This window comes from Osmerus eperlanus, chromosome 7 (genome assembly GCF_963692335.1).
Source record: "Osmerus eperlanus chromosome 7, fOsmEpe2.1, whole genome shotgun sequence".
Lineage (NCBI taxonomy): Eukaryota > Metazoa > Chordata > Actinopteri > Osmeriformes > Osmeridae > Osmerus > Osmerus eperlanus.
This window is the reverse complement of record NC_085024.1, coordinates 4,802,037-4,828,895: the sequence shown is the minus strand read 5'-3', so window position 1 is coordinate 4,828,895 and position 26,859 is coordinate 4,802,037. Positions and strand designations below refer to the sequence as shown.

Below are 26,859 nucleotides of genomic sequence, written 5' to 3'. Positions count from 1 at the left end.
AAAAGCTTTGTAAGACCATGTTTGATTTGTTCAAACATCATAACATCTTTATTAAGCAAATAACATTATAAATAAAAAAAGTGCATAGAAAATTAAACAGGTTTAGAAATATGTATACAATTATTTACAAACTCAGGGTTTATTTGTACAAGGTAACAAAGACAAGTTCACACATATTTTCTCATTTTTATGTCTTTTACAGTTTTTATACTTTAAAATAACCCTACCATATAGAACATACAGCTTTCTGAACAAGTTCTGGGAGAGATGGTTGTGGTAACTTGACTTTGACTAGTGCTTTGCCTCCTTCATTGCACACACAGGACAGCTCTGCAGGGCATTTAAAACCAAGCCACGCATACTCTAGATCATCATCATCCTCTTTTTTGCATTAGTATTCCTTAACATCTGTCTAAGCAACTGAGGTAGAATCCTTGCAAGAAGTTTGGAGTGACTGCTCTGGTATTTTCAGTTAGATGATTGACACGCAATAATGTGAGCTCCATCCCTGTTATTGGTCATGCAGGAAGGCAGGATGTCAAGGCTGTCCTTGACCTCCCAACTCCTTTCCAGAGGATTCCTTGAGGACATTTGCTCTGTATTAGACGGTTCTTGGAGCATCTACGGATAGAAGAGCATAGGCTTGGATGGGCAGGCCACACAGATTTCCCCTGTGAGTGATACAAAGGTATTCTCTCAATGAAAACATTACCAGAACGTAAAACATAAAATTGAAATAAAATTTAAAAAGACCTGCTTTAGAACGTCTCTTGTAAAGGCTGAAATGCAATATATAACTGTCCCCAAACGAACGTTCAAGTAAAAGAGCAAAGAAAAAATGGGAAAATAAGGTCAAATGTAAAAAAAACCAACAAAAACACGCCACAGAGCATTCTGATCTTGGCTAGACTATGCTTAGGCGGCCTGAACCACAACCACCACGGTAGCTATGTGTTGGAAACTACCAACCAGCAGAGTTGCAGGTCGACAAGACCATGCAAAATGGGTGTAAACGGAACATGAAAAGAGAAAGATTTGACAAGACCACCACCACGTTTTACAAAGCACAAAAAAATGTTTAGTTCACCAGTCCAAACTCAGAAACACGAATAAATACAACTATTCTAGAGCTCAAGCAATCTCTTATAGTCGATGTGTACAACAGTGTGTTGATTATATTTTCCTGACTGACTGGCAGCACGTTGTACAACAGCAATCTAAAACGTTATATAAAAGGTGCCAAGAGCATTCTCTCCATCTGAGTACTAGAGGCAGTCGTCTGTCTAGCCATCCTACAGAGCAATGTACAGCACTGGGCTACCGTTGGGCTTTAGTCTCAGGTGCACTAAATAGCTCTCAGTCTGTTGTTTGTGGATTCTGGTCAATGGAGTTAAATGCACACACTCTCAGTGATGATGCTTTACAGTGCTCTACCCCTAAAGACTGCAGGGGTCATTTGAGAGAATGCAGAGTATTGAATTTGGATTTTGTTAGAACACTAAAGATGTGCAAGTGTAGCATAGCCAAGACGTAATATTATTGCAAAAGATAATCAGCATTTGCCATGATGGTAATAAAAATATATATATTTATATACACGCATATATATATATATTTCAAAATAAAAAAAGACAGATTTACAGCTAAACTCTGAACTCTTGGCTTGGTTAGTGTTTGCTACATACACTGTACAATGAAGGTGTAATTATGATGTGGAATAAAGACATGATTTGTCTTCAAATATGACATGGCTGGTTTTAACCGTCAACCTGGATATACATTTCTCTTTTAGTGAGATAGGGAAACCACTGCTGCAGAAACATGATTTGTGATTCACAGGCCAAGCGTTCAGGGCCTTAGAGACTCAACTGTCACATCTTAGCACCATGGTTTGCTGATTACAAAAACAATATATAACCAAAGAAAGAACATATCTACAATGGGAAGTGTGATGTATTATCCCAAATAAATAATGAATAACTCTGATATAGTTGAGAAAGTGAAATATGGCAGAGGTATTGAATAATCTAGTAAAGGAAAATGGAGCCAACATTATTGTGGTGAAACCAACAGACATCCCAGAAATAATATACATTACATAACGATCTCCAAGCCTAGCAGGTTATTCCTTTGACGTAAAAAAAAATAAAAAAAACTTAGTTGGTGGTATATGACAATCAGCACGACCACAAGCAGATGCATCCTGTTTGAGGAAACACTCCCACTATATAGGTAGCAAGCAAGCTAATCTTGCTGACTTGCTGCAGTGGACTCAAAGCCCACATGAACCGAGAACAAACAGGACTTATTTAACTGGTCTTCCTCATCTTTCCCCATCTGTTCTTGACTTTGTCTCCCCCGGATTCATCAATAGTGGCTCAACCTACATCCCCTGCCCAGTCCAACCCATCAGGAGCCCATCCTCTCCCACCTCCCAATCCAGCAAAGCCTTAATTTAAGGCTCCGCCAGTAATCTGGGTCCCCCCTGTTCTCCTCTCTTCCCCTAGTTAAGGAATCGGCGACATCTCCGAGCTCCGCAGTTACAGTTCAGCTTGCTGCTGGCGTCCTCGATGGGGAACTTGTAGTCGTACGTGAGCTCCTCGCCCCGGTAGATCTTCCTCAGCGCGAAGATGACGATGTGCTTCTGGCCCTCCACGTTGATGACGCGGGAGTAGCAGTTGGGCTCGCACGAGTGGTTGATGAACCGCGCCGCGTTGCCGTGCATGGTGGCGTCCACCACATCGAAGTCATCGATACGGAACATGTAGCAGCCGATGCCCTGATAAAAAATAATTAAATTGTTTGACTTCATTAAAAACTCAAAAAAGGTCTCCCGCGATTGAAATACGAGCTTTGAATAAGGTCACACTTATCATATGGATGAAAATCGACCAGGCGACGTAGTTAGGGACGTCAAATGTGCAACGTGCAAGTTCCCTGCCTCTCGCTGGACACCTCACCTTGCCGTCGTAGTACTTCTCTCTCTTGTCAGTGAGAACGGAGCGAATGACGATGCCAGCATACTCGATAACCATCTCCCCTGCATCGATGTTCCTCTTGCAGAACAGACCTCTGCCGTGGATAGCCGACCTAAGGGGAAGACGGAAGAGGTGAGGTCATCTGGTATCTGCAATGGACTAAACATCCACGTTTGCAGTTATACAAAACACATGTGGAAACTTCATGCTGGACTCATTTTCTTGTGGGGAGATCATAGAATAATCACAAGGCAATTCAGCTGTCGCATTCATGTTATTCTCAGTGTGACTGGAATAACATGGAAGTCAGGATGTTATTTTTTATGACAGATGGGGGAAGGCTTTTCTTGTTTCTGGTCATTATGAATATCCTCTCTAACAATGGGATTTTATCCAGCGACACTGGCGAGAGTTCGGACCTGTACACGCCCACAGCCTCTTTAGAAGTCCTCTCCAAATGTCTGAAGCGCATGGCCATCGGTAGCTCCAGACTGGTGGCACGTCTGCAGGACAACAAGGACAGAGTGTGACGGGGCCGTGTGAGCAAGTGACACCCAGTCCCAGTATGATGCACAGAGCAGTGGTCCAAGCTAGTCCCAGTTTAAAATGAGACATTGTGTTACTTGTGACCGTGATTGTAACAGTATAAAATGCATAAAATAAGGTGCGATGTCTGTGGAACAGGGAGAAAGAGGTGGGACCTGGTGGACTTGAGAGGAACTTCATCCTCCTCTTCGTCGTACGGTCCGATGTCTGGCAGCTGTCTGTGCTGAGACGCCAGGAAGTTGAACATGTCAAAGGTGGATTTTCTGCAAAAAGAAACGACCAGATGTAACGGTTATTTATAGACGGTCATTAATTACTGGGAGGTAGAAATAATATTTTTTCCGCTGGGGTAAAACCCCAAGCTAGGTAGGGAAAACACCAGAGTTGAACTGAAATCGTAGACATGGTTGGTGAGCCCCACTGACCTGAGGTAGAGCTCGGAGCGGGCACAGCCGCTGGGGTTGACAGGCAGGTCCTCCTCCTGGGTGATCTGCTTGTGGAAGCGGAAGGTGTGGCGCAGGCAGCGCCGGGCCCCCTGGAGCTGTTCCACCAGGAAGACCACAGCATCGTGGACCAGGCCCAGCATACGGCCCCCGCTCATCCCGGAGAAAGACAGCTGTCTCAGCTTGGCCTGTGCCCGCGCCTCCTGGACCCCATCCATCACCGCCTTCCATGCCACTGTGTGTGTGTGTGTAGGGAGGGGGTGGATACAGGAGGAGGATGGGGATGGGAGAATTTCCAAACAATAACAAAGTGTGAGTTTCAGGGCGGGGAAGAGTGGGAAGGGACTAAAACATGACAAGCAATCAAGTCATCTTTCGTGTGAAATTCAAAGGATTCCTTAAACAGTGTTTCACAGTTCCCACTCATTTGCTTATCTATTCCTTCCCTAACCCTCACCCTCTATGCTGTCCGCTTCCACATTGAAGCCATCATCACTGGTGATCTGGAAGAGCAGGTGGGGCTGGTCCCTGGAGTTAGGGTTAGGGCAATCTTCCTCGTCCGAGGGCGGCAAGTCATCATCTGAGCATGAAACAGCACCTGACAGGAAGCACACAGATGACAGATGGAACTCTCTACTTCACTCCCACACACAACTGGTGTGTGGGAGTGAAGTAGTGTTTCCTTCCTGAATAACTGGTATTACCATTCAGATTCCAAATAATTAAAAAGTGGTGTCAAAATACCTGAGTATTTGTTCCAATCGGTCAGGGCATTCCGACCCACTGCATCCCATGTCTGTGGTTTTCCAGGTTCACTCCCACCTCGAGATAGGGAGAGGCGGTCCCAAAGCCCAGGCCTGTAAGATGTAGCAAAAAGCCATTAATCCAATTATTATTTTAATCATTAAAATGACTGACAGACTGGCAAGATCTATCAAGTATGTGACATGACGATGAGGAGGAAGTTAATACTGTGGTTTGTACACTGTTATCCATCACAATCTGGTTGGCCTACACAGGAAACTTGACGTTATATTCATGAAATTCTATAGAACACTCGATTGCAACTGCAAAGATGAGTTATGACGCAACTGCAAAGAAACATGACACCTTGTGCCTTACAGTGTTTCCCACAAATTAGAAATACATTTGTGGCGGTGGGCGGATGCAAAATAAGCCTCAATTTTCCTAGACCTTTAGTTACGGTACTAATGCTGAAGGCTCGCTGATATAGCTGTCTGTCTTACTAGACGGCGTATGTATGCATCGTTGCTAACGTGTGCTGACGTTGTGACTGAGAGACGGAGGGAGAGCAGGGAAAGGAAATGCAGCTGAACAAATACGGTTACGTGTTTTAGCCTAAATAGTGTACACATTTATTTTATTTTTTTACAAAACTCAATATGTGGCGGCCGGTGTTGATTCTGTGGCGCACCGCCACAAATTAGTCTATGTGTGGGAAACACTGCTTTACTTGTAATGTGGTGAGGCAAGTCACCTCCGTCAGGTAATATTATATTTCAATAGCTCACCTAGAGCTTTCAGAGTCGCTGAGGTGCTCTTCTTTCAGCTTATCCAAATCCAATATTCCTTTCACTGTTGGGGCTTTGATGCGAACCCCTCCCGCTCGGCTAGACATGGCAAAGCTTGCCTTCTGGAGCTCCTCCTGTCCACTGGAGGGCTCTGGCTCAAGAAAGTCAGTCTTCGACTTTTTAGTGACGATGCGGTCTGAGAGGCAGGACACCCTCTTCATGCGAACATGGGAGCGAGGGCGTGGTTTTGGAGCTGGTGATGAGGCTGAGGGCTCAGGTTCAACAAAAAGGCCAGTGGGGAGGATGGAGGAAGGGCTCAGTATTCGAGGCCCACTGCGTTTGGGGGTGTAGTTGCTGGCCATGGCCTGGTTGATGATGGCTTGGGCGCTCTCAGCCGGAGTCATGGGAGAATCCAGCTCTGGGGCCTTGGTCAACTTCGATCTCTTGAAAGTCGACTGTTCCTTCTTTTTCCTTGGTTTCTTAATCCCGGGTACAGAGCCATCTGCGGACGGTTTTGCGCTTTTCCTCGCCTTCTTGACCTTCGTTGGTGCCCCCGCTCCATTGCTGTTGTGGCTGAGAAGCTGAGTGATGGTGGCTGGACTCTGAACCACTGGGGTTACCATCCGAGAGAGATTGGTGGTCAAGGGTGCCCCTGGAGATGGGGTGGTCATGGTACCAGCTGCTGCCAGTGTGGCTGAAAGGGCATTGCTTTGGAGGAGACTGGCTATCTGCGTGACACAGTTGTAGGAGGGTGAGCTAGTAGTGGGCAGCTGGAAAGTGTTGCTTTCCGGGTTCTTCACAAAGATCTGACCAAGGCGGTTCACCAGCAAAACGTGAGGTGTGGGGTCAACATTGGGACCCCCTACCTCCTTCACAGTCAGGATGGCATGGCCAGGAAGAGCCTGGGGGAGCATGGGCTGTTGGGGCTCCATAGCTGGTCTGGGGGTGGAAAAGTTGATGGAGATAGTGTGTCCTGTGGAGGGTTCCTTTTGCAAAGACGAGGAACTGTAGCCATTGATCATGACTGGGGCCAATGGGGTCTGAAGCGAAGAGATCATGGGCTGACACAAGGTGGACAAGCCGTCAGAGAAGGAGGATATGGAGGGAGAGGTTGTTACAATGGTGATCCCTGTGGATGCGAGGGGCTGGGATTGAGCAGAGAACATAGGCACTGAGACGGATCCGTAAGATCCCATGGGGAGATTGGTGCTGGAAGTCGCAGACAACAGTGGATCGGACTGAGGAGCATTCAAGGGCATCGGTATAATGCCTCCACCTTGAATGGGTTTCGTTGCATCTGACAATTTGGTGCAAAAGCTGTCCATGGACGGCAGGACTCTGGAGCCTTGGATGGGTGTCACAGTCTGCAGGGAAAGGTTAGCGAGAGGTGCATGGGTGAAGCCAGACAAAGAGGACACCGAGGAACTCATCTGCAAGTGATCGGCAGGGGCTTGACTGGGGTTAGGGAAATCTGTGGACATCAAAGACGAAGGCTGAAGGAGATCCAACAGAGATCCCTGACTACTGTTCTCTGGTTCCGTCAATGAGGGGTCTGCTAAGTGGTTCATGAAGATGGCAGATCCATCAGTGGGCGAGACAAAATGGCCACTGTCCGAATCTAAAAAGGGGTGTTTGGGGACTTGATGAGCCTCCTGCTGGGTATCCACTGGAGTGCCCTCCTGAACGGGGACCAACTCAGTAAAACAGGCACTGGGGGAAGGAGGATCACACTTTTCCAAGACAAGAGGTGCTCCGGACGGCAAGTCTAAACTGGCATCCTGGAATAAATCCTCTGGGTAGGTAGTCAGAGGCCGTTTGGTGCTGACAAACTCGGACAGAGCTCCATGAAGGGGCACAGTTAGCACTGTTTCCAGTGGACACATCTGTGCTTTCACAGGGGGGCCATATTTCTGCCGTTCTTGTGGAGCTGTGGGATCGTTCAACTGCAGGGAAATTGGAGACACTCCATCAGTGGCTTCAGAAGGATCCCGGGACAAACTGTGAGGGGTAGGTTGAGCGGAGGAGACGGCAGCTCCGGATGAGGACAACGTGTCAAGGGATGGAGCATCCGAGGCAGGACTTCCAGAGTCTGCACTCAACCCATTCCTTGTCGTTTCTAATCCAGGTGGCAAGTCTCGACTTTGGGCAGGATTCGGAGCTTGACTAGCATTCTTCAACTTCTTAGCCCCATCAGTGGTGGTCAGGCTGGCATCGCTCTCTGTCCCATCGTCTACACCGTCCAACTGGGGGATGTGCCTGGAAGAGGGGGAAGTGGGGGCCTGGGCTTGGTCCCTGGGGACAGGACGAGAGACTACCGTGCGGGAGAAGTCAAAGTAGTGCTCCATGTCTTCGTCAGAGGAACTGTTATCCCAGCCCTGCCTGGCCGCAGCTGCTGCCCGTGGAAGGGACGCGACACGCGTCTTCCTCCTGCGTACATCTAGCGCCCGGCCCCAGAACTCCTCCTGGTTTTCATCTCCCTCAACCACTATCTGGCCTCCACAGTTCATGGCCACTCCCTCGTTTAATAACGTCTCCTCTATCTCCAGCTCTGTCTTCATCTCAGACCCCATGGCAATTTCTGAGTGCTCATGGAACGGAGGGTAGGAGAATTCTCCTTTCTGCTGTCCTGCTGAGTCTCTAAGAGGAGAAGTACCATTTGCTGCAGAAACATCCTCAGGTTCTGGGGAAGCAAGGAAGTTGTGAGGTACCTCCACCGAGTCTGCTTGACTCAGGTCAAAGGTCAGCCGGGGCCGCGGGGAGTGCTGAGGGGTTGGGGAGAGGGACAGGCTGGAGGAAGGGAAGTTGCCCACACCTTCTTGCCATGGGGACTGGGGAAACAGTCCTGAGGTAGAGTGGCTCATCATATTCCCTGGGCATCGGCCAGAGGAAGAAACACGACCTCGGACAGGGCGGGGTGAAGGAGAGGTCAGCAGGTTGTCAGTAGCACCAAGGGGGAACAGTGGGGAGGTGGGCTGGGACTTCCCAGCGCGGTGGGGGATTGGTCCGGCGGGTGAGCCCAGGGGAAGGGGGGGGACATGGCTGCGGGGGCCGATGGATTGGGTGTGGGAGTGGGGGCTGTGGCGCCGCGGTCTGCGAGTTTCCTCCAAATCACTGATAGTTAGTATGTGGTGGGGTTTGGACTTGGCAGCTAAAGAAGAAGAAAAAAAAAAAAGCAGGATATTAAAATTGTTAACTTAGATTGACGTAAATCAGGTTTCTGCAAAAACGTTATCATTATTACAGATTACAAGAAGTCAAGGCTGTTAAAGCAAAAACCTGGGGAGGGTAAAGGCCGGAACATTCCCCCAGCTGGCCTTCTTGGCTGGGGATGGCTGGGGATCTTTGGCCTTGCCCCTTGTTCTGGTTTAGAGAAGAGTGCTGAGTTGCTGGGCGTTGAGTCTTGTTGGGACTGGGAAATGTTAATCTCCTGGGTGTCATATTCTGAAAAATGTATTTAGAAAATTGGTGTATGAAACATCAGCCATCATAATGTTTTTGTAAGGCTTAAAAGCATGGAGAAAGTGCCATTACACATTTTACAGCAGAAAACAGACCTGACTGAGGACAGGGGCTGTGGGCAATGGTACGATTTTCTCCCTGGTCAGGCATTTCCTCCACAGGTTTCTCAGGGACCGGCGGTCGGACCTCCCTAACAGTGCAAGTGTACTTGCAGCGCCGCTGTGGGTTAACTGTGCTCCAGTACCAGCGTGAACACCTGGGAGAGAAGATGTTATCAAACGGAACTGGTCAATTTACACCTCCAGTGATAAGGTATACACCTTATGGAAACATTACTTCTGACACTTACTGGTAGCCAACAGGGAAAAGTTTTCCATGGCTAGCAGACAGCTCTGTCAACAAACCCAGGTTTTCAATCTGTAGAGAGCCTGGAAGCAGGAAAAAAATGCATTTTGAAGAAGAAACTAAACGAAATCTGCAACAATTTATGTTTCAGTAACACAGCAAGTTATTATCTCAAGACGAGTAGGTAGGTAAGACACTAACCAATCATCAAGTTGATGGAATCTGGCTCAAGTCCAGTCAGGAACTTCCTGCGGAGACTGATTCCCTCAAAGTCCACATACACCCTGCGGTTCACTTCAAAGGCTTGACCAGAGATCATCTAGTGGGAGTGACAAAAACATTGGCACCCATCAGCTTACAAACATTATAATAAATCATAATAAAAAAATAAATTAAAAAACACACTTTAAAAGCTAAAATTATCTCGGTGTGTACCTTGCCACTGATGAGGTTTCTGTGTTTGTAGCAGTAGACTTTCTTGTCATCCTGGAACACACAGTGACGGGAGCGAGCGCACATGAAGTGGTAGTTGCTCTGACAAGATGTGAGGCAGCAGCCCACGGTGGCACCCGTCTGATTACAGCGCTCACATCGCTGAAAGGGAACCACACACACCACAGGGGGAGTCAGTGGAAATCCAACGGGCTGGAACCCGACTGCACGGCTGACCAGACCAAAGGAACAAGTTACTGTGACTGACCATGAATCGTCCCCTCGCCACGGCACTGTGAACGTGCAGAAGAGAGCCGTTGTCCTCCTCAAACACCTCAGCTGACCACATGGAGCAGTTGACGTGGGCCCACTCGTTCTGGCCCAAGTACAGCAGCCTGCCTGCCTCCTGAGTAACAGAGATAGGGGAGAAGCCAAGTCATATCTGAGGTTCCAAGTTAGTCAAACAGCAACTATCTTGTTCACCATGACACCGATTACTCAGGTGTCTGGGAAAAGTTTGGGATGAAGAAGGGATGACTCAACTATTGATTTAGTCATCGATGAGTAAATCTGTTCAAACAAGCTGTTCCAGAACTGAGCACCAGTTACTGGCAAGCTGTGCTTTTCTATGTTGACTTAATACTTACATTGGGCTTAGCGTCTCCATACTTTTGACACAGGGAGCATTGTCTTTCGTCGTCCTTGGACCAACCAGTGTCAAGGTCAGCCTTGGATAGCCGTCCCCTTTTCCCTTTGAATTTGAGCCTGAAAGCCTTGCTGGTTCTGTAGTGGCTTCTGCTGGCTGAGTCGCTGGTCAGAGGGCTGGTGAGAAGAGGATCGACTTCCTGCTTGACCTCCAAGGGGCACGCGTTGTCCCCTTGGAGGGTCCCCAAGGGGGGCCGGGATCTCTGCTCCTCCTTCTTGCAGCACTGAGCATAGACATGCTCTTTGGCGGGGGGCTCAACAGCATGGGGAAGCATCCCACTGGGAAAGTCAGGCACAGAGAGAATGAAGGAATAGGGGGGAAACGGGAAATGTTTTCAAACATTCTGCATGTTAAAAGATGGTTAATTGCATTCGTAGTCAATTGCCAGCAACACACAGAAAAGGAGGAAAAAACGTTTTCAACTCAATGACCTTAAAAAGAGAGAAGAGAGGGGAAAAAAACAAGCACAAATTTGCAATGGCTGTGACCACATACGCAAAATTGTGAGCCAACTGAGCTATAGAGCTGCTGGCAAGGACAGAATGTCCTTTCTTGTTTCTGTTTTGACTGGCACTGGTACATCAAATTCAGGAAATTTGACTAAACAACTTCCACTGAATCTAAGCCTGACACACACATTTAACCATGTGAAATAAAGTTATTACTCACCTGGGAAGGTCTTTGGTACGTGGGTCCCACACTTTGGGATCCTGACTGTTAAACCAGTTGAACACCTCTTCCAGTAGCTGAAAGTAGAGATCAAGGGAGAGATGGAGTAAAACGTTCCCAAATTCCCACAGATTTCATTGTGTTTTTGTCCATGCTTAAAGTCAGAAGCACAAAAACAATTGTTCTCTCCCACAACGCAAAACAACCACACACCATTTGGAACCAGACAAACAATACAGATCCGACATGATGACATACTATAATATAATTGTAGGAGTGAAGATATTTGGTTAATGTGTCGGAATTATCCTCTGGGGTGTTCTGGACTTCATTAGGAACATGTGTGGTGGCGTGGCTGTAGTGGTGCTAACAGCTAAAGCTGTGTAATGTATCAGAAAGGCCCATTAGCCGTTGGTAGTAGGTGGTTTACTTTTAAGTAGTATGAGCGGGCCAGGGCTGTGGGCCTCTCCTCCTCTGGCATCCCCTCCTCCAGCTCCAGCCTCTTCCTCACCACCTGGACCACATCCTCGTGAAAAGATTTCTAAAAGATAACCAGAAGAGGACAGAAGATAAACATAAACAGGAACAAGATGAGTGTCTTCTGTTTCAAAGCAATGTGGTGAGTATGGGTTTGTAAAAAAAAAAAAATGCTTTAAAATTAAAAAGAAATTCCACCACCACTCTCAACTAAACCAATACATTTGCTAACAGACACTACATTTGAAGTAGTACAGTAGACTAGCATAGCTACAGTTTGTAAGCAATAAACTTATTTACAAGGCATGAACCTTGCTTGTTTTGGTAGAATCAGAATGTGGTGCCTATTTTAAACTACTTTGTTTTGAAGCAGGGTTTATATATAATGAGTCAGCATGCTAATGTAGCTGGTTGTGTTACTGCGGTGGTATAAGGATTTTCGGAATTGTTTATCCTAAGTGCGTTGTGTTGTTAAGAAGATGGTAAACAGTATTCTACAGTTCTGTGGACACTGTCTCGACTATTAGTCACGCAGGTTTTGTGGACACTAACCAGGGTGGTGTAGAGGCCTCGGTCAAACTTCTTGCCCACAGCCCGGAGGTCACAAGCTGGCTGTCCCTCCACTCTACAGTCAGGGTCCATAAGGGTCTCACACTGAGGGTCAGGTAAACACAGTGAGGAGGGAGAAGCACATCTCAACAGCACAGCACAAAGTACTAAAGAGGCCAGCCTTCAAGGCTTCCCAGAAACTACAAACAATGTCTCTGCAGAACATTCCAATCCAAACGGGAGGTTGAGGTCCCACAAAACAGCGTGTTCTACCTGAGAGCAGGTGACCAGGTGCTGAGTGAGGGTGGAGGAGAGGAGGCAGGCCAGGACCTTCTCCACCCCAGCCCTGAGCTCAATGTAGAGAAGCTCTCTCCAGGCGCTGGGCTGGGATTGGCTGCACGGCCGACAGGAGTACACCACACTCTCTGGTAGGCTGGACAGGATCTCGTACAGGTCATCTGATGTAAAAGAGAAGTGGAGAAATGCTTCAGAGGAGGAATGCGCGCATCTCTAGGTGCGTTCGACTGCGGCCGCATGAAACGACCGGCAAGAGTTGCCGCTTGCAGTCGGGGAGGAGTTAAAAACGGCTCTGTGAAGTCGGACATTCCAGCTTCTCGTGGTTTGCTGCGTTGACGTCAGTCATGGCCGATCAAGCGCTGTTTGCTTACTTTATCGTTGACGAACTGCATGGTTTGTATTGGGCTATGTTAAACTCTTTTTCCAATATGCAGATTGATAATACAACCAGAACTCAAATGAAACTTCCGTTAGTAAAGAGGCGGCCTAAACCCTTTCTTCAACAATAGTAGGCTATCGCAGTCTGTCAATAAAGGCAAATATTGAATGAAATTGTACTGTTTGGTCCGGATTTGAGCATTGGCGAAACTAAAGGTGTCAGATTAAATACAAAACACGCGTCAAAGTTGTCGTGTGTGAGTCTGGCCAATCATGAAATATCTGTGTCGTCATTAGAACCTGTGCAGTTGCTCTTGACAAAATGCGCTTGACTACACAGCCGGAAGATCTCGAATCGGTACTTTGATGGCTACGTCACAGTGACCTAGCCTCCGCGCCGTCTCAAGTCGGACAAAAAGTCTAACCAGAATTCACTGCTTCAAGTCAGCCACCTGCGGCGCTGCATGAAGTCGAACACACCTTCTGATTCACTGCAGACAGAAATGTTTCACTGTTTAGAAACCCCCATGACTCAGCAAAGGTCATCTCTTTCCGTGAAGGCTACAAACTCACTTTGTCAAGTGAGTTTGGCAATTGCTGTCACTTATTCATTACCTTATAAGACTTATTAAAGCCCTGTTTAAAGTCTGACCATACACCGATATGATGCATCTGTAGAACATTTTTGTTTCACTTGCTTTTTTGTTTTGAAGGCCCCTCAAAGAAATATTCATCAATCTGTCAGTCACTTCCTTTCTTTGTCAACAGGGTTGGTGCGGAAACTACCACGGTTAGTGGCTAACTCCTACCCAAACACCGTCATTACCTGTGAGGTCCTCGCACTTAGCATGGACCCAGTGGTTACACGAGCCACATTGCATCATCTGGCTGTCGTAGTCATTGTCTTCATAGCATTTGAAGCAGATCGGACAGTAGTTTCCTTGACAGAGGAAGCAAGTTGGAGACAGGAAGAGAGAGAGAGACAGACAACGTAGGCGTTAGAGTCTGAGCTAAACTTGTTTGTCATCACGAGTAGGGGAACAGGCAGTCTGGATCAGAGAAGAGAGTGGGGTTTCCTCTTACCCTGTTCATGGAGCCGTGTGCAGTCTGAACACAGTCCTTTATCGTGGTCCCATTCTGTGTCCCAAGTCTTCCCTGGAGTCACCCCACAGCTTTTGCATCTGATGCACGTCATGCACACCTGTAAACATGACCAAGAGGAACACAGAAACATCAGCCAACCAAGTCATACAGAGCATGGCCACCATGCTACAAAACGAGCAGGAGACGTTTGTTTGTTTTTGTGTGTTTTTTTTTTAAATTTCTCTGCTCTGACAGTGTGAGATAAACAGGAAAGGCAGGAGTGGGAGAGAGAGGGAGGGGGGAGAGAGAGCAAATTGGGTTAAGTGAGTCTTTCTGCGGAGGACGGACTTACCCAGGCCTTGCGCTTTTTGTTCACTTTAGGGTAGTTCGGCCCCAGACACGCAGGGTGATAGGAATTCTGACATCTTTCACACTCCAACAGAGGCTGATGGGAACCAGAGTGATAAGGCAGTGGGCAATCACAAGTCTCCAACAACAGAGTTCACATCCGTTTCACCAAACTATCTTCTCCCTGGCTGGTTGCCAAATACCCATCCCAAGCAGGCCGTGTTCAAAAACAAGCAAAACAAGCAAACGGCTACATGGCCGAGCAGCGTCCTACCTTCGACTGCTTGTTTTTCTTGCCGCACACGTGGCAAAACCTGCAGCGGCGACAGCACCAGTTCTCCTTGTGCTCCTCGGAGGGGCGGTCGGCCGGCTCCAGGCAAAACCGGTGGAAGGGTTCACAGCACACTTGGCAATACAGCATCTGCAAAGAAGAAAAGCACTTTGAATTGCCACCGCACACCTACCACTCCACAGTGAAAACAGCTGCATCTAATTGCATGTCTCCGAATGGGCACGCAGGAGGCGCTTTACCTCGTGTTGCCCCTTGCTGGCACACAGCAGGCAGACATGGGGAGGCATGAGGGGCACAGATGTCAGGATACTCAGGCCTCCCATTGTCCACACATTTTCCAGTGTACAATCCTCCTGCAAAAGGAAACAACACAAACATACATCAGCTTTGTAATCGTACTTGGCTTCCTCTGGCTTGAGGACACAGACAGCACACAAGCAGCCTTTGTTGACAATGAGTAAAGGATAAAGGGCAAATATCTGCGGGGAGTCGACAAATGAAACTAGGCAACACTGACCTCAAGTGGTCACTCTCAGAAACACGGAATCTGAACAAAACCAGGCAGTGCAAAAGACTGATTTGACTGAACCAACAATCATTTAATGAGTTTGAGTGTAGATCATTCTGATAGTTATAAGCATAGAGTTATTCCCAGAATTAAGTCTATGACTACAACTGTGATTAGCAAGAGAGGTAACCCCACCTTGAAATCGACTCGGATCTTGTGCGACGGTTCAGACGGTTCTCGGTCCCTCTGATCAAATCCATTGGCAAGGGCAGCCAGGACGCTGGGAGGAGTCTGCTCCAAAGGATTCTGGGAAATACACATGGTATCAAAAACAGCCTGACTATCGACCAGCCACACACACACACACACCATCCCGACTCCTTCTGCATTGGCTGTGGCAACGTCACTGTGCCCACCTGAGGTGCCAGTTTGACTGAACAGTGTCAATAAGAGGATCAAACAGGAGAGGATGGAGAGGAGAGGGACAGTGAGCCGTCGATGGGATCACTCACCTTCTCAGCTTTGCGTCGTCCTGGCGGGACTCTGTGGGACCCAGACCTGCGGTGCCTCACTCCCTCGTCTGAAATGTCGCCCAAGAATCCATCCAGGGAGACAAAGTCTTTTAATTTTTTGAGGAGAGGGGGGTAGAACATTGATTTGTTAATGCCAATTTTGTCAATGTCAAAAAGAAAATATCAATTTCATTCTCTCCTTAGCTATATTTGAACTATGGTTTTGAGAAGGAGCTCTTTAAACCTACCTTGACTGAACCGTGGGCCGAGGCCCCTCCTTCTGCCAGGAGAGGTGGAGTTAGACACGGCCCTGACTTCCAGGTCCGAGTCGTAGTCGAGCAGGTCGAAGTACGAGCGCGGCTTCACACAGCGCTTGGGCTGCTTCCTAACGGACGAACTCTGGCCGTCTCCATGGAGACCCGACAGGGACCCCTCAATCCCGTCCCCTTCCTCGTTACTGGAGTGACCCCCACTGGCAGACAGTCGTCTGCGCTTAGAAGGGCCTGAGAGGAGAGGGGCAGCTGTTTTTTGTCTTGTTCGTGCGCTTTAGTTGATGACAAGGATAAACAGGAAGGAATGGGTGTCCTACCTTTGGGAAACTTTCCACTCAGACGGCGAGCCTTTCTCTCCTCAATCTGATCGCATCGTTTGAAGCTTAGGCGAGAGAAAAATTATTTAGGTTTGTTTTAAGGAACATCAATCACTGTTTCCTGAAAAAGTGGATCAGACAAACAAGTCAAAAACTTACACACAACACTGCCGTTTGGTATTTGGACCACCAAATTTAGGTTTGTCGAGGCAGTTCATGCACTTGCCACAGTCGTCCTCATGGTTACAGCCCTTGCACACTCCACATCTCCGAGAGCGATAGCCAAATGGACCAAGGCCCTTCCGTTTGGCAAAACCAGAAGATTTTCTGACCTTGGTGACCTTCTGGTCTGAGAGGAGAGGGCTATCTCGCCCAGAAGGAGACCCAACTCCTAACAATGAAAAGGAAAGCAGTTATTAGAATGTATAAGGAACAGATTCAATTATCTTTGCATTGTCATGTACTGAATATACTGCTGTTCAAATTCATTTTGTATATGCAGATTTTTTTAAAGACAGTATAAGGATTTGTACAGGTAATCAGCTGTCACTGAATCTACCTTGGGTGGGAGAGGGGGATATGCCGGTTCTCTCATGCAGGGGTAGAGCACTGAGTCTGGGGATGTCGTCAGACACCACAGCCCTGGGTTGGCCCAGCACTACCGCTGCTGCTCGACACACGTGCTTAATACGCGGCCCTCCCGCTCTGCGGAACTCCTGACAGAGAGGAGAGACATGCTGGGGCTGTAACAAATATTCAAAAACACACACAAAAACAACATACATGGATGAGTAGAGTAGGTGAATCCACACTGATCAAATACTGACTGCACAACAGAAACATATTAGAAAGCGAGACGGGATTACAAATACAACATTTTAAACCTCGCATTTTATTCTTGAGCAGATGCATGTATCCAAAGCGACGTAACAAAGAGTGATATCACCAAGGAATGAAGATACGTCTGAGATTAACATGAATGTTCCTTTACCTGTGAAAGGGGGGGCTCGTTCTTGTCTGGGCCTGCAGGCTCATGCTGCCCTTTCTGTTTCCTCCTGCATCTCTTTGCTGTGGCATCTCTGGATGCAGCACCAGCAGGGCCTGACAATAGCTGAGGGGGAAAAACAGGTCCAAGTATTTACCTTATTTAAAACCTGACTCTTCTCATGAGATACATCTTAAAGGTTTACATAGGTTTTACAAGTTAAAATCCTATAGAAATGTACATAAATATTGCATATTCTTATGCATCTTACTTTATAACATAACATTCTGATTGACATTCTTTAATAAATTACCCCGGAAGATTTGAGCTGCTTCTGCTGGTCGATTTTGATGAGCTGAACCTTGGCTTTCTTGAGGAGGTTGAACATCCTCTTGTTGGCACCCGTGAGCCGAACTCTTTGTGAGGCTCCTTTCTCCTCGGACACAAGGTCACTGTCAGCAGCCCCATACAGCTCCCCTACTTCTGACACGCGAGAGACAGACATGTCACCGTTTAGGAGGACACTTGCAACGCTGAAACCACCAAGTGCATCCATGCTAACTTACGGTGAAAACACGGGGTACTCCGCTTACCTGTTTTTATCCCCTCGCCCCTCGTCACATCCTCCTGTTCTCCGTACTGAAACGTCAAAAACTTGGAGTTTAATGTCCTGACGCACACCGACACTTTTCGCACGACTCCGGGGGAATCGAGGTCTTCTATCTTCAGTTTGGATTTGCCCTTGACTGTGCTCGTGTGTCGTTGTCTGAGACTGATGCTCTTGACTTCATCATCCAGGCCTTCTGCTATGTCAATGGAAGATGACAGAGTATTGCAGACGCCATCCCCCTTCTTCCCTTTCCTTTTGGGAAGTCCCGGATGTAACTTTTTCAGCTTCTTGTAAATCTTGAGATGTGCAGTTTGCTTGCTGAACTTGTAGGGACGTTTCTTTTTCTGAACAGTTGGAGGATCTGTTGCTGAGTCGGAGGGTACTTGGAATTCTTTGGATAAAAGGATATTTTCGTACTCGTTCTCGATAGTTTTGTCCAGTGTATATACCTCTTCACCAGACTCACCCGGCACATGCCACTTGAAACTGGGATTCCGCAAAAGTGATTTCCTCTTTCCAGATTGCTTTTCTAAGGACAAGCTGTCAGTCAGATCAGTGGTTTCCTCTAGTTCCTGAGTTGAGAACAAATCCAGGTCTAACTGAGCCTCAGTCAGAAAGTCTTCCTCATCAACGGGGAGGTCAGGAGTCAGCTCACTCCCTGTGGCATCATCTCTTCTCCTTCCTGGCCGTGGGTGCAGGCCAAACAGGTGACCTTTCTTAGGAGAGTTTCGACGAGGCAAAACAGACATACCAGCATCATCCATAAACCTCTGTGGAGTCTTGATCACCCGTGATGACCGGGCACTCACAACCGGCATGATGAAGTGTTTGATGTTCTTGAGGAACTTTGATTTCCCAGGCTGGGAATCCAGGATATCACACTGCTGTTCATCAATTGATGTGTCTTCTGCTTCCTGTTTCAAAGCTTGCTGGGCAAGGTCAATTTCAAGGGCTTTGCTAGCCCTCTTTCGTTGCTTTTTTGATCCAAGGAATTGAAGACTTGAAGCAGAAATCTGCTTCCTTTTATACTTCGTTTTAAGGATTCCAATCAGTTTGGAGTTAGGAGTAGGTGTGGAAGCAGTCACTGGAGTGGGGATATCATCCATCTTTTCAACGCTTTTAGACACATCACTAGTCAAGTCAGTTTGATCACTCTTTCTTTCTCTAGGCTTCTGCCTCTGTTGCCTCTGTCCAATTAGGCTTCTCCTCCGCTTTTTGCCATGTTGGAATGGTCGTTTGTGAAGGTGTGATTTAGTCTGTTCTATTGTAGGGTGCTCTGACACATTTCCAATCTCTCTTTGCTGGGTGTCAGACTCTACTTTGACCACTGGCTGACTGTCGTTAGAAGTCAATGCTTCAGATGGCGCCAATTCGGGCTCCAGTGTTTTAGTGGGTTCAGGTGAAACTGCTCCCTTCTTCCTTGGAACAGGCCTCTTCCTTGTTGAAAGGCTTGTTCGTCTCCTTCTGGGTTTGGAGGCCACAGGCAATTGGGTGGGTTCTTCTGTCTGCCATTCTGCTTCATTGGCAAGGCTGTGTGAAGCATCCTCAGCAGGCATCTGTGAAGGGTGTTCAGGAGCCACCTGGGCAGAATCGTCTGTTGCTTCCTGTGGAGAATCTTCTTTAGCCTCCTCTGGAGAATCTTCTTTAGCCTCCTCTGGAGAATCCTCTTTAGCCACCTGTGGGGAGTCATCTTTAGCCACCTGTGGGGAGTCATCTTTAGCCACCTGTGGAAGGTCACCTTTAGCCACCTGTGGCGAGTCCTCCTGAGGGGAATCATCAACAGGTATGTGCGAAGGATCTTCAGAATTTGGACTTGATTTTATTTTGCGTTTATGTGTTGTCCATGGTTTATGACTACCACGCTTCTTCCGTGGGGTAGCCAAGTTTGATTTTCTCTTCCCTGCTTTCTCCTCTGGGGAATTGGCCATGACTTTGGGGTCCGGAGAAGGTACCGTCTCTTCCAGAATTTCACTTATTTCTTTTGTGACTTCTTCTTTGTCATCAGGCAGAGAACTAGCTTTCTGAATCAAGAATGATGGCTTTGAGCTTTTACGTTTACCAGGAGAGGAGACCTTTTTTATCTGAAGAGGTGGCACAACTTTCACAATGGCTTCCCCGGAATCAGTTTGCATGGCCTCCGGTGGATGTGGCAGGGTTAATTGTTCCACTTCTCTCTGAGGAGACGACTTATTTTCAAGTGACGACATCTCCTCCTGTTTTTTGGAAGACTTTGCATCACTATGTGTTGGGTCAATCTTTTCAGAAATAGCGATGGTAGTGGCTTCTATCTTTTCCTTGTCCTTTGGGTACTTGACACTGGAGTCGGATAGAGAGGCTTTCACACCTTCAGTGGTACGCTCCTGGCCTTCTGTTACTGTGACAGTAGTTCCAGAATCCTGCACTTTAGTGCTTTTTCCCTTCACTAACGTAAGCGTCCACACAAACTTGCTCCGTTTCTTTCGGGAAGAGCTCTTTTTCAGAGAATCATTCAATTTTGGGTTTTTGACTCGTATCAGTTTCAAACCTGGGATTCTCATATCTTTATCTTTAAAAGGCAGGCCATCGCTGCAATCGAGAGCTGACTTTTCAGGCTCCGTGGTTAACTGAACATGGACGTCTGCCACACTCAGATTTTTACGCAGCCTCTTACTTTCTTTCTGCTTGCCCTTTCTGAGCGTTGGGTTAGCCTCTTCTATTCTTGACACTTCTAGCAGTGACTCAGCCAGACGTACTTTGTTACTACTCTGTTTATCTGGTTTCATTGCCGTGTCTCTCTCCGCTTCAGAAAGGGTATGACTAGTCCGTCTTCTCCGTCTGATAACCAGTTTATTGACTTCAGTGCTTTCATCTGTGATACTTACTTTCTGCTTGGATTTCTTGACGTTTGTTTTTGGCTCTGTATTTCCACTGTCCAGTGCAATATCACTTCTGCGTGATGATCTTTTACCCTCAGTGTTTTGGTCGTCGACCTCAACTTTGGTTCTGTTTTGAACACTGGGTTCTGCCATCTTGGAGGCAGATCGTCCACGTCGCCTTGCTGGTGTAGCTCCTCCTCCCTCGTCTTCAGTACCATTCAGATGTTGTCCTTCATCTGCCTGCATTTCTGTCTTTAATTTGACATTTGCAGTGGCTATCTGGTCCCCCATGATATCTTTTTCTTTTGACTGAAATTGAAATCCTTTAATTTTCAGCTTCTGATGCGCAACCTTTTCTTTCTTGACTGTCTTTTTGGCCACCAATTTTATAGTAATCCTTGGAGTTGTTGAGCATGGCCCATTTTTTGAAGAACGCTTCACCTTGGCTGCAGTTGAGAGCTTGGTTTTCGAATACTTTTTACCATCTTTAGCTAGTTCTGCATCAAGAGAAGGTAAACTGTGGATGTCCTTTGAGGATTCTAAATCATCTTCTTGAGGAGCTGCTGATGCATCGCCTCTATCTTCAGAGGGAGCTGCAATAAGAGGCTTCTCACAAGTTTGTTTTGCTTTCCCACTTACAAGATCACCTATGAAGGCAAATATAAAAGGCATGAAATACAGAAATAAATTACAATAACAATGGAACTTGTTCACATGCACTGAACTTAAAGGAACATGATAAGCAGTAAACATGGGAAATCTTTCGATTAATTAGTAATAATAAAGCCATTACAACAAATTTGCAGAACATGTGTGCTTTAGAAAATCAATGATAAGGGAATGAATGGGAGTGTGTGATGCTGATCAAACTTACCTTTAGCAGGATTGTGCCTTGAGCGTAGAGGTCCTTTATAGCCTGTTCTCTCAGTTTCAAATCCTTTGAAGTCATCCCCCTGAAATACATATATTCAAATAAGAACATACTACATACAGGTTGATAAATAATGCAATAGAAAATTAAAATAATATATTTCATAGATTACATAATTTTACATGGAACGGTGGGTGCCTGGTTATTCATGTTAGGTGTTTATGCTAGGATAGATTAAATCACTAAACAGCTGACCATACTCAGGGTGTAATAATTATATTCAGAGCAGATCAATATATTTTAAAATGTGATCATCTTATCAACTCGCGAGCAGTAAACGTGGGATACCTCAAGGTGCATTACTAACCATTGGATTGTTGGCCAACATATGGGCTCAAACCCATCTTTAACATGATCTCTTCCTTAAGGTAAAACCCTGCTATTCATCATTTTCTGGATAGTTTTACTATGAAACAACAAGCAGTGTGCTCTATAACTCGATTCCTTCAGCAGAATCTATAAATATTTAGTCGTGGTGGGAACTGGTGGTAGTAAGGAATATATGTTCTGCTACCGTACTGCCACTCAGTGTGACTGCGCCAAAAGCGACCGCAGAAAGCAATCAACGAAAATCACATTATTTACTCTAACACCTGTCTGCGTACTTTAGTTTACTTGTCTAAAACACAAAAAGATCGTGGTCGATAGGTATTAAACTAGTTGCACTTCCATCAGTCATGAAACTGTAGTAGCTAACCTAGACAGCTAGCTAGACTAGCTAGCTAGCTTTCTAACGTTCAGCAAGGTACAGTAGCCCCTCCCCCGTTAGCTGGACTACCACAAGGCTAGTAGTTGGTAGCTAGCGACTGCTAAAATCTTACAATTAGCTCCAGAGCAGAATAACTGATGGCAAGTAAATATATCAGTCAACTGTGTATGAAGATGATCATCTGATAGCAAATCAAATCGTGGAAAGGATGGTGTAAAGCAAAAGCTACCCTAACCACCGTTACTGGAGCTCACACACAAGTAGTTCACGTTAGGTAGCTGGCTAGCTGACTAGCTTGCTTTCCCCTTTGTTAGTTAGCTAGCGAGTATCGAACGACTCTGGCTATTCACTGGAAATAAAAAGAACACTTTGAATGTTGACAATTATGTTTAGGAGGCGGACGTCGTCCGAATAGTTATCTGGATGCAAAGCATGCATGTTTAAAGTAGTCTGCAACTGAGAAATAGTGTCCATAAAGATAAAGTATATATATTGTAATCGTTAAAAGTTATTATGCATGTGTACTGCAGCGGTACAGAGACCTGTCTCTTCCCAGCAATTAGACGTATCCTGACCTCTCTGTAAGCAATGTTGACACTTCTTCCGATGCTTGCTAATGTTAGCTACTAACGTTTCTACTTCTAGCTAGCTAAACGTTCTCGTAACACTCATTCACATATGGTTACTTAAAAGGTTGTGAAAAAAAGAAAAAAAATACTAACTCCGGGAGAGATTTGGGATCTCACCTCTTCACTCCCACTTGAGCTGTATCCAGCCTGACCAAGGCTCTTGTGGTTCGCCTCTATCCCAAGTAAGCGCAAATGAGACTGGTCCTCGTTTAACGACAGTACCAGGCTAGTGGGCCGTGGGCCTTCGTTGGTCGCATCATCAGCATCTGCCCCTGAGCGTCCCAGCTGCCAGCGCTTCTCAGAGCGCAAACGGCTACGAGACGACCATGGCCGACCGGGGAAGCGACCACGGGGCGCAGCAGTACCACCTTGGCCTCCTGTGGCAGCCGCGGTTGCTGATCCGCATCCCGCTGCCGCCATCATAGCTTCACAACAACAACCGATAGCAACTTGGGGATAGACAAGAGGGAAGGCGCGAGTTAGGGAGGGGGGCACCGCAATACTGCTGGGAAAGTGAGTCTTTTAGATACGGATTTGACAACGTTACGTGCAAAGGGATATATAATCTGCATGTATAGCCTAATTTATATTTGAAAATAGTAGTATTAAATCAAATGCAAATAATGGGACACCTAATCTCGTGTAGACGGTCAACTGGCTACTCCACATTCAGAATAAAACAAAACTGTACTTGACGATCAACTACAAAACCCAGATTCCCAAGTAGAAATTTTACTATTTTGTGAATGGTCATGGCGCTCTCGCTTCTATACCTTTTGGTTGTCGCCCCCGTATGCGTGTTTTACCTATGCGTGCCTAAAATTTTTGCGTTACTACATTGTCATTACATCATACACTGACTTTGTGAAATTAAATATAAATATTATTATTATATATATATAGATTTTTTTTTACAGTGTTACTTATTATTAAATGTATGTAATAGTTAAGCTATATATTATTGTAAATGAAAAATAAATCATTTTCGAATGACTACTCCCTCTTATATAAGAAACATGTGTTTTAAAGTTTAATTGTAGAGACATTAACCAATTGGATTGGACGTGAAATGTTAAGGTACCGGGGGATGGCCCGGGAGTCCAAATCAAATGACTTTGTATACTCTGAAAATACGTCACGTGTACGTCGTGCAGGAAGCGGAACAAGTGGAAAGGAATTTTCTTTTGTTTTGAGCTGTTAAATGCGAGTTTGAACGTCGGTAAGAATTTTAAGCAGAGAATCGAACAGAAAATTGAGTGCTGTATACAGTAACCACTCAGGTAAAATACACAGAAAATCACTAATGTCTTTGTGTTACACAGTGAACGCCATAAAGCAGGTAGACAGCCATTGTAGGTTACGTGAAAAGGCGTAGCCTAGCTAGCAAGCTAACCTGAATAGCACAGTTAGTGAATGTCAATTTGGCCAATAATTGTGTTGTATACTGAGATATTTGATTTTACCATATATTAAGGAATTTTGATGAAATGTCGACTGACATATTAATATGCTACTTTTCGAGAAGTGATGTTTCGACTTTGCACGCAATTTCCTATAGGGGGCAGTGTGTTATTAATGACGGATTGACACAAGGCCTTTATGTGAACTGAGATTGTACTTGGTAGTGCATTGTAAAGAGAACAGTTACACCATTGTTCTCTGCGGTCATAATGGGTGAATGGCAATTTAATTATTCAATTATGTTTTCAGTATCTATGACTCAATCTAAAAACCTATTAACAATAAGTGTTTCATTTCCAGGTGTCCAAGAAAGTATATCCCAACTGTCTGCTACTGTGAGTCAAATTACAGGAAAGCAGCATGAATTTAGAACGCCTACCCAATGAGGAGAAACTCGGCTTATGCAGGAAATATTACCTCGGTAAGACTGGGCAGAGCAGCCTAGCTCTCTCCCATACTTAATAACAAAGTGTGGCTGATACTTGTGTGTCCCCCCCCCAAAGTCTAGAGTCAAAGTAGTCTGTTTCTGGTGGTGGTATTCTTGATCTTATCACACGTTTGTAGTGTAAATGGGTGATGTTCAAATGACTGTCTATAATATGCCTGTTCTTTAGTAGCGTTGTGTCTGTTTTTCTCAGGTGGGTTTGCCTTCCTTCCGTTCTTGTGGTTGGTGAATGTAGTGTGGTTTTTCAGAGAAGCTTTTGTGAAGCCGGCATACACCGAACAACTCCAGATCAAAACATGTAAGTGTTCTATATCAGTTAGTGGACAAGGTTTAAAACGACACAATCTGTGAGAACGTTGTACAAAAATACTTTTAGCTTAGAACCAAGATGTGTTCATTATAGGCTTTCAATGTCTCGTAACTGCACACTAGCAAGTAGTGACTAACAACGGGATCTATTTGAATTCTTATTTTCCAGATGTAAAGCGATCAGCGTTAGGGTTGCTATTATGGGTAGCGGTACTCACTACATGGATAACCATATTCCAACACTTCAGAGCACAGTGGGGAGAGGTGGCAGATTATCTCTCCTTCACAATTCCACTGGGCATACCATGAGAAGCACGACATGGAGAAAACTGAAAGTCACTGATGATCCACATAACAACCAAAGCATGTCCCATGTAGATCTGTAAAAAAATTCTCCTTTGACTGAAATAGTTATGGGTGTATCGGGCTACTGTACTAATATAGACAACAGCAGAATTGATTGGCATAAGTAGCATAGGAACCATGCATAGGCTAATCATTGTTATTTCCTTGACTTTAATGAATGGGGAAATACGACTGCACCTTTCTCAAAATGTTCTAGTTGATTCAAAAGGTTAACATTTTAGTGTGTGGAAGGTTGTACACTTTAGAACCTTTTTTACGAGTGTATGTATGACAAATAAATCGTACGTCCATTAACTTTCTAAATTATATGTGCCTTTTTGTGTTCTTACAACAGGATACCTCTCCTAGTACGTAGATTGATTTGAGTAATTTGTGGCAGGTGAATAGCTTTCCAGAACAACAGAGCCACAGTGGTTTTTAATGAGTGTTTAGTTTATGATTCAATTTGAGCTTTGAGCTCTCATAACTGTAAAAATAGTCCTCACGCCTCAATAGTTAGAACTCAGTATAACCGGCTGTTTTTACACAGTTGTTTCAGTTCATGTGATCACACCACCAGAGTGGGTTTGCAGCATTAGTCTTTTAAGTGCCTTGAGTTGATCTCTTAGGCGCCTATTGTGAAACTCAATAGGTCTGGAGAGAAAGCTCCCCTGCTCTACTCCCTCCCTGTTCTGGATCATGGTTGGTGCCATTTTTAGTCACTCAGCTTAAAATGACAGGCTCTATAATACTGACAGACGCCACAAACAGGAAGGGCATGTTCCCATCAACACCTAACACTTGGTTGTTTAGTCTCAGAGCATTTCGAAGTCACGTCTGTCAGTACTAGGGGTCATGGTGCAATAAATAAAATAAGAATCAGGTGTGATGATGCGTCATGGGGAACGGCACACGTAAGCAACGTGTGGACATTTGTCCACGGTCTGGAAGGACATCCTGATTAGGAACATAATCCACTGTTAAGGTCACTGACATTCCTGTGGGACAGAATGATTTAAATTGACTTATGAAAAGGAATAAAGTGTTGTCTCCAGTTATCTCTTAATTTTATTTGAACAAACAAATCAAATTAAATGCTGAATGAAATAGACTTTTTAGCTTTATTTAATCCCAGGTGTATATTTGATATGCTAACAATTCTCACATATTGCTGCCAATCCAAATGTATTTATTGCTTAGTTTCTTTACAGTCAGAGAATTCATGAATAATTAATGGAGAGAACTGTTGTAAAGATTGTGAACATTCGGTGCTTATTATGCTTTAAAATATGTGCATCAAGAGTATCTAATTATAAGAAATATGAGGGAGCTTATATTATTGCACATGCTCTACCATGTGAATCTGATGACCTGCACAGACGGCAGGCAGTCTTTGAACTTATTTTTGGGCCAGTCAAAACAGACAGACCATACTGG

At 45.6% G+C, this 26,859-nt stretch overlaps 2 protein-coding genes across 2 annotated transcripts; one reads left to right on the top strand and one right to left on the bottom strand.

Moving 5' to 3' along the window:
* Window positions 1-149: 149 nt before the first annotated feature.
* On the bottom strand, window positions 150-23,309 carry kmt2bb (lysine (K)-specific methyltransferase 2Bb). Its single transcript, XM_062466676.1, has 35 exons — window positions 22,956-23,309; window positions 21,468-21,546; window positions 17,713-21,240; window positions 17,442-17,611; window positions 17,135-17,254; window positions 16,703-16,886; window positions 16,303-16,534; window positions 16,144-16,208; window positions 15,803-16,057; window positions 15,555-15,661; window positions 15,238-15,348; window positions 14,774-14,887; window positions 14,517-14,663; window positions 14,247-14,339; window positions 13,895-14,012; window positions 13,638-13,751; window positions 12,410-12,594; window positions 12,140-12,241; window positions 11,541-11,651; window positions 11,111-11,187; window positions 10,383-10,719; window positions 10,004-10,141; window positions 9,739-9,897; window positions 9,505-9,622; window positions 9,308-9,386; window positions 9,054-9,214; window positions 8,776-8,940; window positions 5,500-8,647; window positions 4,712-4,824; window positions 4,425-4,565; window positions 3,950-4,202; window positions 3,680-3,787; window positions 3,398-3,481; window positions 2,961-3,090; window positions 150-2,779 (listed from the first exon to the last, which is right to left on the bottom strand). The coding sequence occupies exons 1-35, from the start codon at window positions 23,283-23,285 to the stop codon at window positions 2,504-2,506; spliced, it is 11,652 nt and encodes a 3,883-aa protein (XP_062322660.1). The 5' UTR covers window positions 23,286-23,309; the 3' UTR covers window positions 150-2,503.
* A 675-nt stretch (window positions 23,310-23,984) lies between these two features.
* Window positions 23,985-25,747, top strand: psenen (presenilin enhancer, gamma-secretase subunit). The gene is made up of 4 exons (XM_062466675.1): window positions 23,985-24,142; window positions 24,624-24,744; window positions 24,962-25,066; window positions 25,247-25,747. Exons 2-4 carry the CDS (start codon window positions 24,684-24,686, stop codon window positions 25,384-25,386), a joined length of 306 nt encoding a protein of 101 aa, XP_062322659.1. The 5' UTR covers window positions 23,985-24,142; window positions 24,624-24,683; the 3' UTR covers window positions 25,387-25,747.
* Window positions 25,748-26,859: the final 1,112 nt, after the last annotated feature.